General features: G+C 43.7%; 1 protein-coding gene across 1 annotated transcript in view; it reads left to right on the top strand.

Annotated features, from left to right (window-relative positions):
• The first annotated feature begins 1,852 nt into the window (after positions 1-1,852).
• CREG2 (cellular repressor of E1A stimulated genes 2) overlaps positions 1,853-18,555 on the top strand; it is a 22,594-nt gene continuing 5,891 nt past the window's right edge. Inside the window, exons 1-3 of the mRNA XM_011370098.2 lie at positions 1,853-2,496; positions 4,789-4,958; positions 17,410-17,523. Of these exons, the coding sequence (XP_011368400.1) occupies positions 2,080-2,496; positions 4,789-4,958; positions 17,410-17,523 (701 nt within the window). The 5' untranslated portion in view covers positions 1,853-2,079. The remainder of the gene's footprint in view (positions 2,497-4,788; positions 4,959-17,409; positions 17,524-18,555) is intronic.

The following is an 18,555-nucleotide window of genomic DNA, read 5'->3' as shown; positions in this document are numbered from 1 at the left end:
ATTTTCCAGAACTGATGAAAGAGACCTAACAAATTCCAGGAAAAAAGAAAAGACAAGACAAGAAGTAAAGAAAGAATTAAGGAAGAAGGAAGAAACTCACACCTAGACACATACCAAAGAGACAGAGAAAAGTTTAAAAGCCATAAGAGAAATAAAGAGAGGTTATCTTCAAAGTAGTGACAGTAAAACTAAAATCTGACTTCTCAATATCAACAATGGAGACCAAAGAGGAATTGTAGCTTTAATGTGTTGAAAATATACCTACTAACTTGGAATTTGATACTCAGAAGGAATATTTTCTATGAATGAAAGAAAAATACATTTCAGACCAATGAAAGTTTGCCACTAGTAGACCCTCATTAAAGGAAGTGCTAAAGGGTGTACTCCAGTAAGAAGGATGAAGAGTAAGGAAACTGGAACGTGTAGCTAAATCTAATTACACATGGATTGAATAAAATCACAATAACAATTTTTTTAGGATTAAGAAAAATACAGCATTCTTCACCAAAGAAGATAGACAAAAAGTAAGTACCCGAAAAGCTGCTACTATTAATAGACACTGGGGAAAGGTACTCAGTTGTGCCAGTACCACAAACAACACATGGATGAGTCTCACAAATGTAATTTTGACTGAAAGTAGAAAGATGCCAAAAATACATAAATGATTCCATTTATATAAAGTTCGAAGTAGATAAAATTAATCTATAATATTTGGGGATGCATGCACAGGAAGTAAAACTATAAAGAAAAGCAAAGAAACATCAACCACAAATATCAAGATAGTGATTACAGCCAGGAGAGAGGCGGGCGACTGTGATGGGGAGGGGGAGGGGCATATAGAGAGCTTTGTGCATTTTTTGCATATGTCCTAACTCTCAATCAAAATATTTTAAAATTATTATCATGTAGATTGATGAATGGATAGAGGAATCCGTACATAGAAAAATGGCTTTGATGGTAAGGAGACCGTAGATGGAGTGGAGGATGGGGAAGATAGTGGATCCTTTGGTTACTGCAGAGTGCAACACTTGCCAAAATATCTAAAAAAAATTCTAGTGTTAGTTCAAGTTATTTTCATCCATAAAATATTTGAAGCTGGAGTATTAGATTCTAGGTAGAAGATCTGAAGCAGAAAATGTCTTCTAGTGGGCTAGACTATGAATACCATAAGCAGAGGTTTAAAAGCGTAAATAATTTAAAATTTTTTTGATATTTCTAAAACTTTACTATTGAAAACAACCCAAATTTCCATCAGTAAGAGAATATTTTAAAATTGTGGTACATTCATACAGTTCTCTGCCCACTTCATCCCAGCCACATTCTGTCCAGGGACTGGCTAGCTTTTGTTTTAGTTTATATATGAACGATTTGATTCTGCTTTTAGATGAACTGGCAGCAATGCCCTCCTGTCCTAGCAAAGTGTAAGGCTGTCATTATTCCTAACAGAGCAAGAGAACGGGCTTCGGCATCAGACGGACTTGATGATGCTAATCTTACCTTCACCATTTACTCAGTTTCCTCCTCTACAAATTGATGATAATAATCCCTATCTTTGTCTATTATTAAAATATAATGCTTGCTACATGCCACGTACTGTTCTAAGCGTCTCCAGATATTAACTTTTTAATCCTTCCACCCATCACCCCTTTGAGTTAAACACTGTATTCTGATGAAGGAACTGGGGCACAGAGAGGTTAAATGACTTGGCAGGGTCACACAACGGGGAGAGGAGGAGTGTATTGAGCGGGGATTTTATCGCCCACCGTCTGGCTGCAGAACTTGTGCCAACCAGTGGGAACCAAGCCCATCCCCAGACGTGGCACGCGATGGGGACTCCGCACACGGCGTCTGCAGTGCGTGCGGCACTGGAGCGGAATCTGGTCTTGCCGTAGCCGCGACTTCTCCAAGCCGCATGAGGCTTCCAGGGCATCCCTGAAGCTGGGGGGCCCAGCCCCGGAATCCTGCGGCGTTGGGAAGCGGGCTCCTGCTCCCCGCAACAGCCGCGGGTGGGCGCTGTCGCCCTCGCCTGGCGCTGGCGCGCTGCTGGCGATCCCCGAGGCCAGGCGCGCCGCCTGCAAGATGTCCGTGCGCCGCGGCCAGCAGCCGGCGAGGCCCGGGACCCGCCTCTCCTGGCTGCTGTGCTGCAGCGCCCTGCTGTCCCCCGCCACCGGCTACGTGATCGTGAGCTCTGTGTCCTGGGCGGTCACCAACGAGGTGGACGAGGAACTGGACAGCGCCTCCACTGAGGAGGCAATGCCCGCGCTGCTGGAGGACTCAGGCAGCATATGGCAGCGCAGCTTCCCGGCCTCGGCGCACAAGGAGGAGGCCCACCTGCCGCCCCCCGCGGGCACCGCCCGCGCCCAGCCACCCCCAGCGCCGCCTGGGATGTTTTCCTACCGACGCGAGAGCGGCCCGAGGCTGCGCTCGGGCACCGCCCGCTTCCTAGCCCACGCCAGCGCCTGGGGCTGTCTAGCCACCGTGTCCACGCACGAGAAGGTAAGCCACTCCACAGGGAGCAAGCGGCAGGTGCCTGCCTGGCAGTGGCCTGGCACCCGGTCGGCGCGCCCAGGGGACAGGGAGAGGCTAACAACCACTCACATACTCGGATCCAGGTCTAACAGATGTGCCCAGTGAGCTAACAGATTGGCCCGTGGACACCCAGTAAATAATGGAACCAGATTATGCTTCAGCTCACCAGGCATGGCAGGGAGTGGTGGGTGGGGGCGGGCGGGAGGAGAGGGCTGACAACCAGGCTTCCTGCCAGGTGGATGAGGACTGAAGCGCAGTCTCCAGATGCTCACTTATAAAGACGTACAAATAACCAGCGCCTGACCAGATCTGGACAAAAGAAGCCACTCGATGTCCTTTGGAACCACAGAGTAGGCGCAGTCAGCCCCTCCCAGCTCACTGCACCCTCGGACAGATCCGAACTTCACTGTCACTTACTGACACCGAACAGAATCGAGGGACCGAGAGAAATACATCACCGAGGCATTGGTGGAAAATTTACATTTAGAAAAATGGAACTCAAGAATTTTTCTGGAAAGGAGGCTTAGTGTGCAAAGTGCATATATGCTGTAATGAGCTGTTGGCTGCAGATTTTATTGTTCAGTTTACAAAACGTTTTACTCACCTGGTAGACCAGATTCCACCATAAGCTGAAATGAGGTGGATAAATGATGAGATTGTAATATCCTTAAGTATACACTCTCCAGAATGCTTTGAGGGCTGTTAAAGATGTGCTTTTTGTTTGTTTGTTTGTTTGTTTATTGTTTTTTTGTTTTGGTTTGGTTTTTTTTACAAGGCAGTAATGCAAACTCCTATTTGCTTCATGCAGGAAAAATTAATATTTTATGTATAAGTTATTAGCCCCGGGGCAGGTTCTTGCCCCAGCAGTGGATCTCACTGGCTCCAAGGCTGTAGCCAAGTCACTGAGTTCTCCACTTTGCTTTCCTCGTCTATGACATTAAGTGGTTGACTAAGTAATTTTGAAGATGCTTTTTAGCTTAAAAAATTATCCAGATGACAACCTTATTCTGATTATAGCAATGATCTTAAACCTCCTTCACAGCATCCAAATGGTTTTCCACAGTTCTACATTACGCTCCTAAGACACACCTTAAGAAGATGTGAAACTTAAATGTGAAGCTCATTTTGGTTCAAAACACAAATTGTTTCAAGCAATTTAAAGTCTAGTGCCAACATATAAAAGATATTTTGACTTTTGACATCCCTTTTTGTAACTTTGTTACTAGTTCCCTTTTCCAATATTGTTATTTAATCCAAACTCAGTAAATTCAGAGAACATTTACCATGTGCCTGCCATGTGTACAAAGCATGACTCTAGGCAATATATGACAAGCTGAAAAACAGAATCTGTGAATGAACTCATACTGCCAATGAACTCATACTGCCATTTTGGAAGATTCTTTAATAGTGTTTTTTTAAAAGTCAAGCCATCCCTTATCACACTCTTGTCATGTAGCCCTTCAAAGACAAAGACAGCTCCTGAGTTTGGAGCTAAGTAACAATGCAGAACACTCTGTAAAGGGCAAAGCCAGTGAAGATGGGCATGCCAGACCCAGCAGGGCTTGAGAAGATCTAAGAAATATTTGCGTGTATGTCTGAGAATTTTACCCACTCTACTAAATGATCATGCAGAAAAATCAATATAGCACATTTCTGAACTTCCTTTAAGTTAAAAGGTTGAGAAACCAATTTGCCATAAGTTGCTGAATTATATAATGAAATATTATGAAATAATATTGATTACAATTTAAAAAATGACTAAAATGGTCCTACAAGAAACTGTAATAGAAAGTTCCTGGAGTCCAAAGACCAGGTGTGATGTCCAAGTTAAGACTTAAATTCTATCCTCGAAGTTGCCAAAAATTTGAGGAAGGCAGTGGGGCTCCCAGGGGCAGCTTGTGGGTTTTAGCACCCCTCCATAAATTTCATTACCCCTTCCTTCCAAATAACTTCAGATTTAATAAAGTGAGTGTGTTCCCTATGTGCTTGCAGCTTCAAGAATAACCCCCTCATCATCCCTCCTAAACAGAATGTCACTACTAAGCTTCTCTAGAGAAATTCTGGAGCTGTCGCTGGGTGAACTGGGCAGATTGGGAACCGCTGTGCTGTGCTTTAATTTATTCCCTGTCAGAACCGCGGCAATGCCATGCTCCCTTCACATCCCCCGTGCTGTACTTCCTGGCCGAGACACAAGCTACACTCCCCTCTCAGGGCGTTGGAAAACGACCCTGCATTGAAAAAGCCTTTTCTCGGTGTTAGATCCGAGGACTGCCGTTTGGGAACTGCGTGCCCATCAGTGATGGCCCCTTGAACAACAGCACGGGGATTCCTTTCTTCTATGTGACACTCAAGGACCCAGTGGTGGCGGATCTGATGAAGAACCCCATGGCCTCGCTCCTGCTGCCAGAATCTGAAGGAGAGTTGTGCAGGTAATGGGGATTTGCTTTGCCCCACAGGCCCTCCCATAGAGCAGAGAGGCTATGGGGGGTGGGTCCTTTTGTAGTCGCAGGACTTGACAGGGACCTGAGTTGCAAAGTGGTGATGTCTTCAGTGACTTGGAGTGGGAAGTGTAGGATGCTCCTGGAATCAGATCTGTAGACTTCCACCAGCCACCAAACTGTGTGATTTGGGGCAAGATACTTAACCTTTGGGAGCCTCTGTTTCCTCACCTGTAAAATGGGAATAGTAATTTCTACCTTGTAGGGTTATTGGGAGTGCTAACTTACAAATAAAAGACCTTTCATAGCAAAAGGCAAACAGGCATTTCTGTGAGATCCATAATAGCTATTCAGGACACATCGATTCAGGCAGAAGCCCAAATAGTGTTCTGATTAGGAGACAAAGGCTATAGGTATTTATAAGAAGGGGAAGGGGAAGAATTACATTAATAGAAGGAAGGCATTTTTACTGGTGCAGATAACGTAACATAGCGATGTCAATTTTAAGGAGTGTTTCTAATTTCCTTTGGAACCACAGAGTAGGTGCAGTCAGCCCCTCCCAGCTCATAATAACTGCTTTTTTGTTATCTTTGCAAACAGTTATTTGGGATGCAGTGTTTCTTTAGGCCCAGTCCAGAAGATATTTTGCCCTGTTTTAACTTTGCTAGGATTTGAGGCATAAAATATGCAAGGCAGTTCCTCTGGCATGGCAGCTCTGACTCCTTTTTAAAGTGGCTCCATTTATTTGTTTGTTTGTTTGTTTGTTTGTTTGTTTGTTTGTTTTTGACAGGAGGGTTAGTAATATTTGCAACATGTCTTGGACAATACTGGGTAGGAAAATGGCAGCACTTGTTACAGAAAAGGGCGGGGTAGGGAGGAAGTTGGTGAAGGAAGAGCCAGTAGTTTGTCTATGAGGCACATACATGCAGCACAGAGTCTATTGTTTTTCGAATTAACTTATACCCCCCACTGGAGAGATGTGTGCAATAAAGACCTGGAATCCTTTCATACACTTTTTCAAAAACTCTAAAAGAAAAGATACTTAAGCACAAATGGAATGTTGATCTAACGCCTTTGTCTGAATTTAAAATGTAGAGCTTGAAATCAAATCATGCCAGGGAGATGTGTGTGCCAAGCTGGTGTGTGGGCTGAAAATGATCCCTTCCCCCAGGGGCAGCAAAAGCAGCATGTGGCTTCAGGGGAGTCCCTTCACCCCCAGGGACTCAGTTGCCTGTAAAATGTAAGACTTACACCAGCTCCAAAATTCTATTATTCTTTACACAAAGCATGAAAAAAGTATTAAGCAAACAAACTTATTAGTTCTTAGGAGGGAAGTGGTAATAATCAATATAACAATATGCTGTAAAATGCAGTCTGGATAAGACGCTGTCACTTCCCTTGGGACACTGATAGTGAGAGACTTAGAATTGGAGATAGTTCCGCTGACCTAGTTCCCTACTGGGTATGGCAAGAAGCCGAGAAAAGGAATGTGTCATTTTTCATGGCATATTCTCCTTTTTCTTGGCCAGGTGAACTTGCTGTTACTGGAAGTATATTCCTAGGACACCTTTCTAAACTGCTGAGGTGTTCCTAGTTCCTAATTCAGGCATTCTAAAAGCAGTCATCATGCCGAGCCCCTTGATTCTAGAACCCAGAGTGCACTTGCTCTTGGAGACGGGCAACACAACACGGCGGTGAACCAAGCCACCTGAGCGCTCAGGTAGTGGGAGGAGATATCTCCCAGAGGTCCCAGGCAGATGACTGCAGGAGCTGAAAGCTGGGAGTGGTGAGACATTTGGCTTAGAGATGTCCTCACAGGCATCCAGGGAACTGGGCATGCATGCCCACACAACGTGGAACCATACCTGCAGACTGTCTTCCTGGCCACAAACAAAACATGTGGACATCTGTGCAGCAGACGAGGTAGCTCATGGCCAGAGGTGGCCATCAGGGCCCAAGGGCATCAGGGTCTCAGCACACTTGTCACTCAAGCCTACAAGAGGCAGGATGGGCCACCACCCATTGGTACCCTTTTTGGTACATCGTGTGAACTCGGCTTCTCAGAACTGCCACCCCTCACACTGTATAAGCTTCTGAAGCATTAAAACAAACTTAAATAAATATCTACAAAATTAAGTTTAGTCTCAGTAAGCATCAAAGGTTCCCAGACCATGGAGCTTGCGATCATCCCAGAATCCATCATTTCCCATGAGCTGCTTAAACACAGGCAGATTCATTTGTGTAAGGTTCACACTCCAAGGTCAACACTATGTTTTGGATGTCACCTCCAGAATCTTGATTATGTTGAGCACAGAGACTTAACCAGTCAAAAGTGGGTAGACACCAACACCCTGAACGAAAAAGCCAAGTAGGAACTCCTTGGGCCCCCTCAGCACAACAGCATTAGGTAGAAAAGTCTGTGGCTAAGAATTGCCCTGACAAACACCTGTGTGAGGTCAGGGGACAGCCCGGCAGTCAATGAGCTGCCCTTCTGCCTGATTCAAGGGCCTGGACACATGACCAGTGAGGAGGGGATGCCTTCCCAGCCATTTTCTGTACTGCCCACTGGGCATTTTGGCTAACAGCTGCCTCTGCAGCCATGGGGGTTAGCCCCGGTTCCTGCAAAGCCTACACTGGGAGACACTGGTGAGCTCCACCTCCACCTGCAGGCCCAGGAGAAAGAAGCCACCCAACGAACAGGGGCCAAACACATGCAGGCCTAAGGGGACAGGGATGCAGGCCTAAGGGGACAGGGATGCAAGGCAGGCTGGACTGGCTCTCTGTACTTTTAGAGCTTCTCGTGGTGTGCAAGACAATTGTATACATATATTGTGTGTGTGTTTAATAAGTGCCTAGATGGATGGATAAAAGATAGATAGATAGATAGATAGATAGATAGATAGATAGATAGATAGATAGATAGATAGATAGATGATAAGTAAGTGATAGATAATAGGTAGGTAGGTAGGTAGGTAGGTAGGTAGGTAAGTAGTAGGTAGACAGACAGATAAGAGATGATAGATACATAGATGATACATAGATAGGTAGAGAGATGACAGATAAAGTAGAGAGAGAGAGATGATAGATAATAGACAGAAAATTGGTACGTAGGTAGGTAGGTAGGTAGAGAGATAGAGATTTGTGTACGTGTGTGTGTATTTTCACATATTCAACTATTATCTATTCTGAACACATATACTACAGTTGCCCCAACTGATTTCTCAAGTCTCTTCTTTACCACCTTGAACTTATCCTCAATCCAGCAGCCAGAGTAATCTTCCAAAGCCCAAGTTAGATCCTAGGGTTCCCCTACTTGAACTCTTTTGTTAGGAAAAATTATAAAACCCTTAGTGTGGCCTAGGAGGCCCTGCATCGCAGAGTGCCTGCCTCTCTCTCAAAACAGGTAATAGTGCCTGATCCTTTGCCAATTGACTTAATATTTGATTTATACCCTAGTGTTATGAAGTTGAGAGCTTACACCAAAAAGCTTGTTGCAATCAAAGCTAATGTATATGCTTGGCATGTAGCTAAGAAATACTTTTTTATTGCTGTGTAATTATTGACATAGAACATTGTGTAAGTTTAAGGTATATGATGTGTTGATTTATATGTTTACATACTGCAGTATGATTGCCACTGCAGTGTTAATTAACATGTCATACAATTATTAATTTTTTTTATAGTAAGTACACTTAAGATCTAGTCTCTTAGCAACCTTGAAGTTTATACTACAGTGTTGTTGGCTATAACCAGAATGCTGTACATTAGATCTACAGAACTTATTCATCTTCCAACTGCAAGTATGTACTCTTTAACCAACACTGCTCTATGTCTCCCTCCACTGCCCCTGGTAACCATCATGTCTCCCCAAAATGATACTTAGGTCCATTAACTGGCCTGTGTATTAAAGAGAAAGTTAGATTTAAACTGATATGGGTAAGGACATTGAGTATCCAAAAACCTCAGGAAGTTTAGTGCTGAAGAAAATACACAGCAGAAGTTATTTCCTTAACTGAAGCTGGGAGAGGCAAATATCTTGAGAATAATGAAAGGAAGAAATATTTCTGCATATTTTATAGGTTTATGGGGACCTTAAAGAGTTTTTAAATGAATCTGCAAAATTCGACTTGGGATAGTCTACCCTATCTAGTTATAGATTTTCCCCAAAGCTTTTCATCACCCTGATTTTCTAGTCCCTGTACTTTCCCTAAAATGTCATAATAAAGTTACTAGATTAATTGGACACAGTTGTCCTAGCTCCTACCCCAGGCCATATTGAATTGGCTGCTATTACTCTTCCCTTTTTCCTAGAGGAGATAATTTGAAAAACAAATCTGACCGGATAATAAGTAGAACGTGCCTTTCAGTTCTGAAAAAGGACTAGATTGATGGTTTCCATGAAGCGAAGTAGCCAAGAGAAATTTCTGAAGTTGAATAAACTACCTGACCTGTTTAGCGCCTCGTTTTGCCGTCGGTGTCCTGGGGAGAGAAGGGGAAGCTATCTGAGGACTTTCTGGCTCTGTGGCTTATTGGAGGCAGGACACGCCAAGCATGGTAAAGACAGCGTAGGTGAGAACAGCACATGCAGATCGCTATGGGATGTTGTACAGTGGAACTCCCACAAATTTAGAGTGGTAGTGTGACTCTCCATTGCATGGAGACAGGACAAGAGGGCCACATCATAATGACCTGGATAGTCTTGTCCCTCCCCCAGCACAAGGACCAGACCTCTTAGGAGACAAGGGCTCATAGTTTGAAGGAGCTCCAGGGTGATTCTGACACTGCTTTAGAATAACGAGGACTTTAAGTGGGTCTTCTATGCATTTCCTAGATTTCCAGTAAATGCCTGCTAAGAACTGCGATTTGGCCACTGGGCCAAATTTATAAAATGAAGTCGAGATTGGTCTGAGAAACACAGAAAGACAAGTGGCTTTTCCACCCCGTCCAACATTACAGCCCTCTAAACCAGAACCTGCAAATGTGTCTTGCCTAATTTTTGTTAGTTTACACAGAGTCTGTTTCATTCCTTTACTCTGTTTGCTTCCTTGGTGCTGTGAGGTCTTTATTTCATCTGATGAATTCGGGATGGGACTCTATTTCTCAGCTCAGGTTAAGACGACGTATTGAGAATAAGATTGCAGTTCCTAAGAATCACTGGCAATCAGCGACCCCCATCCCCACTCCTGTTTTCCTCTCACACATGAGCACGTACAGTTGCCCTTGTGACTACGTGAATTTATGCTCATATCAGAGACTCAGTTATATAGACACTCAATAAGTATCGATTAACAAAGATAAGCCCACTGGGAGAATTTCTCCTCCAAAGAAGTGTCTTCCCTTACGGAGCTTTCGGGCTCAAACGCCATAGATTTTAGAGTTTGCCTCTTGGCCAGCCCTGGGGACGGGGGAGGGCTCGTTTGTTGAACTACATTCTGCTCGATGGCATTGGATCAACTTTCATTTTGAAGATCCAGAAATAAATGGAATCAAAAGAGGCTTTTCCTGAAATGAAAATGTTTCAATTGATGGGTTGGACAAATGCTGGGTTTCTAGGCAGACCTGGTTGATTATTGAGAAAGAAGGACCCCAAAACACTTTTTCCATCTTCCCCAAAAGGTTTTTTTATGAAAGATTGTCATGGTGCCCTGGGTCACACCCATTTCACTCTCCCAGGCTGAAGGTCTCTCTGCCCAACAACGAACAACATCTCTTTTCAGAGCTGACCGACCAGACCTCGGTGTGGTTTGGCATCAGAGGACAGACTAAGGTTCTAGTCTGTGAAGGAATCTAGTTTCTGAGGGATGTTGCCAGACTATAAATGGACTGAGGCCCAGTGAGTGTGTAAAACACTCACTGGTAGCTGTTCCAGATGATGACCTCTCAGAATGACTTGTTTGGAGGACTTCACATCGCAGAGGCAAGTCAACACCAAGGAATGACACATCAAAGTATTGCTGACATGGAGACACTCTCCTCTAGCAGCCCCTGTATTCATAAGCATGTTGACAGGAGAAGAAACTGCTTTGGCGAAGCAAGATTACTAACGGAAGGGTGTGGGTGGGAGGGGTGGTTTGCCTTTATGCCATGAGTGCAGGATAAATAGCACCAACAGCTAAATTAGTACATACTGAGTTAAATCATTGCTGCTAGACAAAAAAAAAAAAAAAAAAAATAGAGAGATTCCAGAAGTAGAAATGCCTCTTAGCCACTCATCTCACCACCTCCATCTTTTTAACTGTTCTCATAATAATAAAAGATGCTGTTGATGATAGATGAAAGCCTCCACCCACAGAATAAGTGTGTGCTTGCCAGCACTTGCAGACAGCTAAGATGTATCCCTGTCAGCAGCCTGTCCACCTGAGACATGCTGTGCATTTCAAAGTACAGGGCCCAGCCTAATCAGATAGAGAAGCTGAATACCATCTCTCGTCACTAAATTTTGTTCACTGCCTTAGAAGGTAACATGTAAATCTTCTAAATAAATTTCTCCCTGTCTGGATTTGTGTTCCCTCTTCTCCTTTGCCCACATAGTCCTATAGTCCTTCTGAAGCTAAAGTTAACCTGCGAGGCTTTTTAAAACCCTGCCTGGGAAGAGGCAGAGAACTCCGCAGAGGGAAAGCTCAGAATTCCAGTGTTCAAGCATCTCTCCCACCCTCCACTCATCTCTGACCAGCTCCCATAGCAACCTGCAGCCACTTCTCTTTCCCAAATGTGTTTCAGCTCCATGAAGTTTTGTCCCCAGAGCTCCCAGGGAATCTCTTTTATGAATCCACTGACGATCCCAGTTCCTCAGATGACCCCTTTCCTGGTGCTACTGACTCCCTCTCCCCATCTAGTTCACAAACATTTTCCTGACCTGTTAGACATGGTGCCCTCTCGTACTGAAATAACATGCATTAGGATAAGGACACAACTCTCATAAATGTGCACCCTACAGAAAGCCTTTAGGGTTGTTATATAGATGTAAGGGTTTTATTAAAAGGTTCTTGGCCTCTGGCAATCACTAATCTATCTTCTTTATCAATAGATTTGCCAGCTCTGGACATTTCATATAAATGGAATCATATGTGGCTTTTGTGACTGATTTCTTTCACTTAGTACAAGACTTCATTCCTTCTTATGGCCGAATATTATTACATTGTATGAATAAACCACATTTTATTTATTTACTTTTATTTACCCATTCATCAATTGGTGGACAATTTCTTTCATGTTTCGACTATTAGGAATAATGCTGCTATGAATATTCATATACAAGTATTTGTATAGATATATGTTTTCAATACCCTTTGGTACATAGCTAGGAGTAGAATTGCTGGGTCATACGGTGACTCCATGTTTACCTTTTGAGAGACTCACTGTTTTCTTCAGTGGCTGCACCATTTTATAGTTCCATCAACAATGTATGAGAGTTCCAGTTTCTCCAAATCCTCACCAGTTCTTGTTATTACCTGCCATTTTTATTATAGCCATCCTAATGGGTGAGATTGTGAGCATCTTTTCATGTGCTTATTGGCTATCTGTATATCTTCTTTGGAGAACTGTCTATCAATGCCTTTACCTATTTTCAGTTGGGTTATTTCTCTTTTATTATTGAGTTGCCAGAGTTCTTTATATATTCAGGATATAATCTTTATCAGACATATAATTTATATTTTCCTGAAGCAATTTTGTCTAATTCTTTTTTTTTTTTTTGTCATTGGAAGAAACAGAAAAACTAAAGATTCAATATTAACATACTGATTGTATATATTCTTGGTCAATGTCCTTTTACTTCCATAAGCTGGGCCTCCCCTATCAGAAAAGCATTGAAGTAACTTTCTTAAGGTAATACCATTGAGTACTTCCCTCCAGCTTGCTTCTCTCCGCCACCTGTCACTCACTCACTGTTGCTCACCTGTACTCTTTAAATACTCCTGACCAGTTTCCCTGGATCTCTGCTTACCCTTTTCCAACCCACTCTCCATCTTGAAGCCAGAGGGATCTTTTCAAAATGCACGTCTCATCATTTCACTACCCTGCTTAAAATTCTTTAATGTTTACCCATTGCTCTTAGGATGACATTTAAAAATATTAACGTGGCCTGCGAGACCTGCGTGGCCCACCTCTGGGCAGTTCTCATCTCTCGGACATCCCCTGCCCCCTGCCTTTGTCCTGGCCCCAGTGTCTTTTCCGCCTGGGAATCTGTGCCTGTGCTGTTCCTTCTGTCTAGAGTGAGTTCCCTGAGCCCCCTTTACCTAACTATCTCCCATTCATTTCCAGATTTCCAGGTTGATGTTATAACATATGGAAACCTACCTATATTTTCAGGATCAGGAAACATTAGCAGGTTTCTATGTTATAATATTGAGTGAATAAATCATTAACTGTCTAGAAAGTTGTCTGATGTCTGCCTCTGAGGACTGTGTCCTCCTGGCTTTCTACCAGCCCCAGCAACTAGCCTTGAACATAACGAGGCTAAATATGCATTGGTTGAATATATGGAATATCTGAGTTCCGCCTTGAGAGCTGGTATACAATTTTTGATTTCTGCTGTGACAAATGGCCACAAATCTTGTGGCTTAGAACAACATAGATGTATTCTCTTAAAGTTCTGGAGATCAGAAGTCTGAAATGGGTCTTATGGGGCTACTACAATCAAGGTGCCATCAGGGCTGGTTCCTTCCAGAGACTCTGAGAGAAAACAGTTTCCTTGCCTTTTCTGGCTCCTGGAGGCCACCTGCATTCCTTGGCATGTGGCACCTTCGTTGCTTCACTCTAACCTGTTGCTTCTGTTGTCCTATACCCTCTTCTCTGATCTTCTGGGTTCCTCTGATAAGGACTCTTGTGATTACATTGGACCCATCGGATAATCCCAGGTAATCTTTCCATCTCAAGATCCTTAACTTCATTTGCAAAGTCCCTTTTACCATATAAGATAACACATTCTGGAGATTAGGTTATGGATATCTTTTGGGGGGGGGACATTGTTCAACCAATCATAGATAGATATACCAGTTTGCATGCATTTGCAAGGGTAGATAGAAACCTGGTCACTTATTCTAAGGTATGCTAAGGCTCTCTTTGGCATTTTGGGACAGTCATAATTGTCTTTATTTATAATGGACCACATCCGAATCCCCATTCTGAGCATCTGACCCCATACTCTTCTTGCCTGAGTAACCCCACTGAGACATGCTTGGACCACATAGAGGCAGCCAATTCTTTGCCCTCATCACCATCCTGAAACCTGTTAGTGCTTCCTGGCTCCCCTTTTTCTTTGTCCAGGTTAGACTCCATGGTCTATCTTTATAATCACCCCCAAGACTACCTGCACCTCCTCTGTCCCTCTCTCTCTGGAGCTCCTGCCACACAGGGACACTAGATGTAACAGACTTTACTAGAGCTAGGGCTGTCAGATAAAACAGACATTTGAATTTCAGATAAACAAACATTCTTTCCGTATAAGAATGTCCCAGATATCTTCTGGGACATATTATACTGAAAAACAGTTGTTGTTTATCTAGAATTCAAATTTAACTGGGCATTCTGTATTTTTAATTACTAAATTTGGCAACTCTAAGTACAGCCTATGAGAGAACCATGTCACATTCCATCCCTGGTCCAGTCACCGGCCACCCCTCATCACAGGGATAGAGGCACCTCGTTCCTTGCCACACTGCTAGGCAGTCCCTGCAAACTCCATGTGCCCTCTTTTCTCCTAGGAGTCTCAGCAACCTCCCCGAGCAAACAGAACAAAACCCTTCTGTCTCCTGCCTTCGCTCCCTTTCTCTCCTCTCAAACCCTGGCCCAGGGTGCACTGGGGAGGAGTCCTGGCCTTGCCTTGATAATCGAGCTCATTAAAGTGCTTTCCTAAACAAAAAGGCAGCTCTTCCCGAGATGGATTTGCTACCCTCTGCTCTCGCTTCCCGAACCCAATCACAGGAGATGCCCAAACTCAAAAACAGCCGCAGTCAGTTATTGCTTCTTTAATAGTGCTTTTTTTCCCCTTCCCTCAGGAGCCTGGGAATGGAGTTAAGCTAGAATCAGTGGTCAGGAAATGGCAAATGGTGTATCAGACTGCGGGGTCATGCAAAATGCTCAATGGGGAACAAGGGGGAATAAGAGGGATACAGACAAACTTCGGGGAGGTCCAAGTAGGCAGAGCAGGGTGTTCCTTTTGTGCCACTGCTGCTTACATACCCAGGCTGGGGACGGAACTGTAAAGGCCCTGGACTAATCCAGAAAGAACAAGGCTACTAGTGGATTCCAAACTTTGCACTGGCAAGGTCTCTTTCTACTTATTTTCTCCTAAGGTTTTTACAAACTTCATTAATTGGAGATTCAATTTTTATAGTTATTATGCAGATCGCATCCCACAATTCTTTCATTCTTAATCCACAAGAAAAATTCTCAATTCAACTACTACATTTTTGCAATGCCAGAAACATAGCAGATTGCAACACTTGTAAAGGGTACACAATGTTCTCACAAGAAGCAATCTACCTAAAAATGTGGGCATGTCTGCTGTCTCTCTTGTTACAACTCAGCAGGATGTGTAATAAAGAAAAACTTCCCGGCAGATGAAAGCAAGTTCCTTAAGTATAAGCAAAACATATGCTTTGTTTAACAAATGTACCTCTCTCAAGATTTTAATGCAATATAAGGGTTGAGAATGAGTTTGAATGAGTCATGCTTCAAGGCAGCAGTTTATTTTATGATACACGCCATCTTTGAAAGGAGACTTTGTTAGGGTCCTTGGCCAGCTACATCAGGGGTCCCTAAGACCACTCTCATTTTTACTTAAAAATGAATATGCACTTCCCATCTTCTCTCTAATACACCTCTGTTGCATTTATTGAAAAATAAATTTTTAAACACAGTGATCTCCCTGTTATCCAAGGAGGACATGTTCCAAGCCCCCCAGTGGATGCCTGAAACCATGGACAGTACCAAATCCTATATATACTGTGTTTTTTTTCCTACACATACATACCTATGATAAAGTTTAATTTTTAAATTAGGCACAGTAAGAGATTAACAATACCTAATAATAAAATAGAACAATCATAACAATATACTGTAGTAAGAGTTATGTGAAAGTGGTCTCCCTCCTTCTCTCTCTCTTCCTCTGATAACTGATCTGATAAGCAAGACAGTTACTGATTGAGTTAACAGCATGGAGACGCTGGACAAAGGAATGATTCACATCCCAGGCATGACAGGACAGCTCAAGATTTCATCATGCTACTCAGAACGACTCTCGACTTAAAACTCATGAATTGGTTATTTCTGAAGTTTTCCACGTAATATTTTCAGTCCCCGGTTGACTCTGGGTAACTGAAACTACAGAAAGAAAAACCATGGATAAGAAGAGACTGCTGTACATACTTTTGAGGAAAACTGATGAAGAGGAATTTTCACTCAGAAGGCTAACCTTATAATCAGCTCTTTGTTCTGCTTCTGTAGATATGCTTGCTGCATAGGACCTAGGGCAGGGTAACCTCGAAATTAATGAAAGACTCATCCTCCCTTTTGCTTGTTCTGTCTAAGTAACAAATGTAACTGCCTGTAACCCATAGCAACTCTCACAGTCTGTAACCGTCTGAGGACAAATTAGCCAAGTGGCCCATGCCAAGTCAGCCCCATAAAAGCAAAATTGCCCCTGAGCTCAGGGCCCAGATCCTCAGAGCGCTAGCTCTTCTGGGACCGCCAGCGTAATAATCCTGAGTTCTCCAATTCTCCAAGTGGTGCTTAGTTTCCCGCCGGTCTGATTTTTGCAACATTCCTGCAATACTGACACTACAAATTGTGGTGCGTAGTTCAAGGAGTGTGTCAAAACCAGGGGTGTTCTTGCCTTGGGTTTAGTGATCACGGGGCTGGCAGGCCCATGAAGGCTGATTTTTTTATGGATGAGGTGAGGAAACCTCAAATGGGTTGGGGAACCATCACATAGGCACACACAGAGCCAATGGAGCCTCACCAAGCCAACACAGGATCTGCCCGCCGTTCACTTCATGATGGGATGGTGGGCAAGTCACTTAATCCACCTAAAGCACAATTTCTTCAACTGTAAAAAGGGGACATCATAGCACCTACCTTGGCCATGGCCTCGGTCCCTGTGCTCCCCAGGAGGCCCTGTGTCCCATGTACACTGGCCAACACCTGACCACTCCAGCTTCCCAAGGGATGTTAAAGTCTCTTTCCAGCCACTCTCCATCCCGGAGGAATGGGGGGATGCCTGTTATCTCCGCACAGAGAGAGATCCATGCCACCGGTTCTTTTTGGAACCAAAAAAATCTGCTCCAGGTGGCCTTCTGGGTCCAGGTCTAGAAACAATGGACAACTTTTAAAAGTCAGAATCTCTGTTTTTATTTTATTTTCAATCTTTAATAAAATCGTTAGTATTTCGTCTGATGTTCTATCATCATTTTAATATGTGAAAAATGTTCTTTGAATGCAGGAAAAATATCGTCGACCCGGAAGATCCCCGATGTGCCCGGTTAACATTCACCGGCCAGATGATTACGGTGTCTCCCGAAGAAGTGGAATTTGCCAAACAAGCCATGTTTTCAAGGTTTGTATGTGCTTTAAAGTTGGTTTTCCCAGAAACACATGGTACTAAAAGGCAGAGGTCAGGGCTGTGCCATGTAAAACCTCTGAGTCCGTGACAATAATGGTCTGAGCTGTGGCAGCACTGCCAACCTCACGCTGGCTGTCTTAGGTGTTTTTCCCAGTTTGCACTTGGACTTAGAATTTTGTTTGTAACATTTTTAGGTATAAATAAAATTTTTATTTTTATGAAGTGTTTAAAAAGTGAGCCACAGCCCATGCCCTTAACGATAAGGGGAGAAGGCAAGTTGGTAAGTGGCAGAAGTCTTGCTTGCTGTGAGTGGCATCCCTGTCCACTCCGGCTGGCTCTCAAATCGGCCCAACAGTTGCAAGTCTGCTGCAGAAATGGAAACCTTCCAGTGAATAGGTTTGTTTCATGGGCTCCCGATTCTTTCAAGGTTTCATTCAGAGACACCTAAAGCCATTCTTTCTGCTTTCTGATACAATAACTGACATTCACTGAGCCCTTCCTCTATGCAGTTGCTTTTTGTGTGCCTAATTGTTTCCTCCCACACATTCCTGTGGTCTGAGCACCATTGTTGTCATCCCATATGATAGGTGAGGAAACTGGGGCTTCAGAGAGCAAACCACCCACAAGGCATCACAGCATCAGCAGTCAAACTGGGATGTGAACCAAGGAGCCCGGTTCAAGACTTGAGCTGTTTGTTACCTTGTGGGAACAATAGTCCTGCCTTCCTAAGGTTGTCCCAGACCCCATCCCTGATTCCTCAGCTTTTGTTTCTGGCTAGACTGAGCAGATAGGGAGCTGGGTGACCTGCCAGAGGACACTAGAGTTGGGACCTACACTCTGGGAGGGTCTTACCTCTGGCATGAACAGCTGCATCACACCCTCTCCTTTATTCCCTAGACACCCGGTCATGAGGAAGTGGCCTCGCCAGTATGAATGGTTCTTTATGAAGATGAGGATACAACACATCTGGCTTCAGAAATGGTATGGAGGAGTAGTGGACATTTCAAGGGAGGAATATTTCAAAGC

This window comes from Pteropus vampyrus, unplaced genomic scaffold (assembly GCF_000151845.1).
Source record: "Pteropus vampyrus isolate Shadow unplaced genomic scaffold, Pvam_2.0 Scaffold160, whole genome shotgun sequence".
Taxonomy (NCBI): domain Eukaryota; kingdom Metazoa; phylum Chordata; class Mammalia; order Chiroptera; family Pteropodidae; genus Pteropus; species Pteropus vampyrus.
Note: the sequence above shows the minus strand (reverse complement) of the source record. Positions and strands in the feature narration are given on the sequence as shown.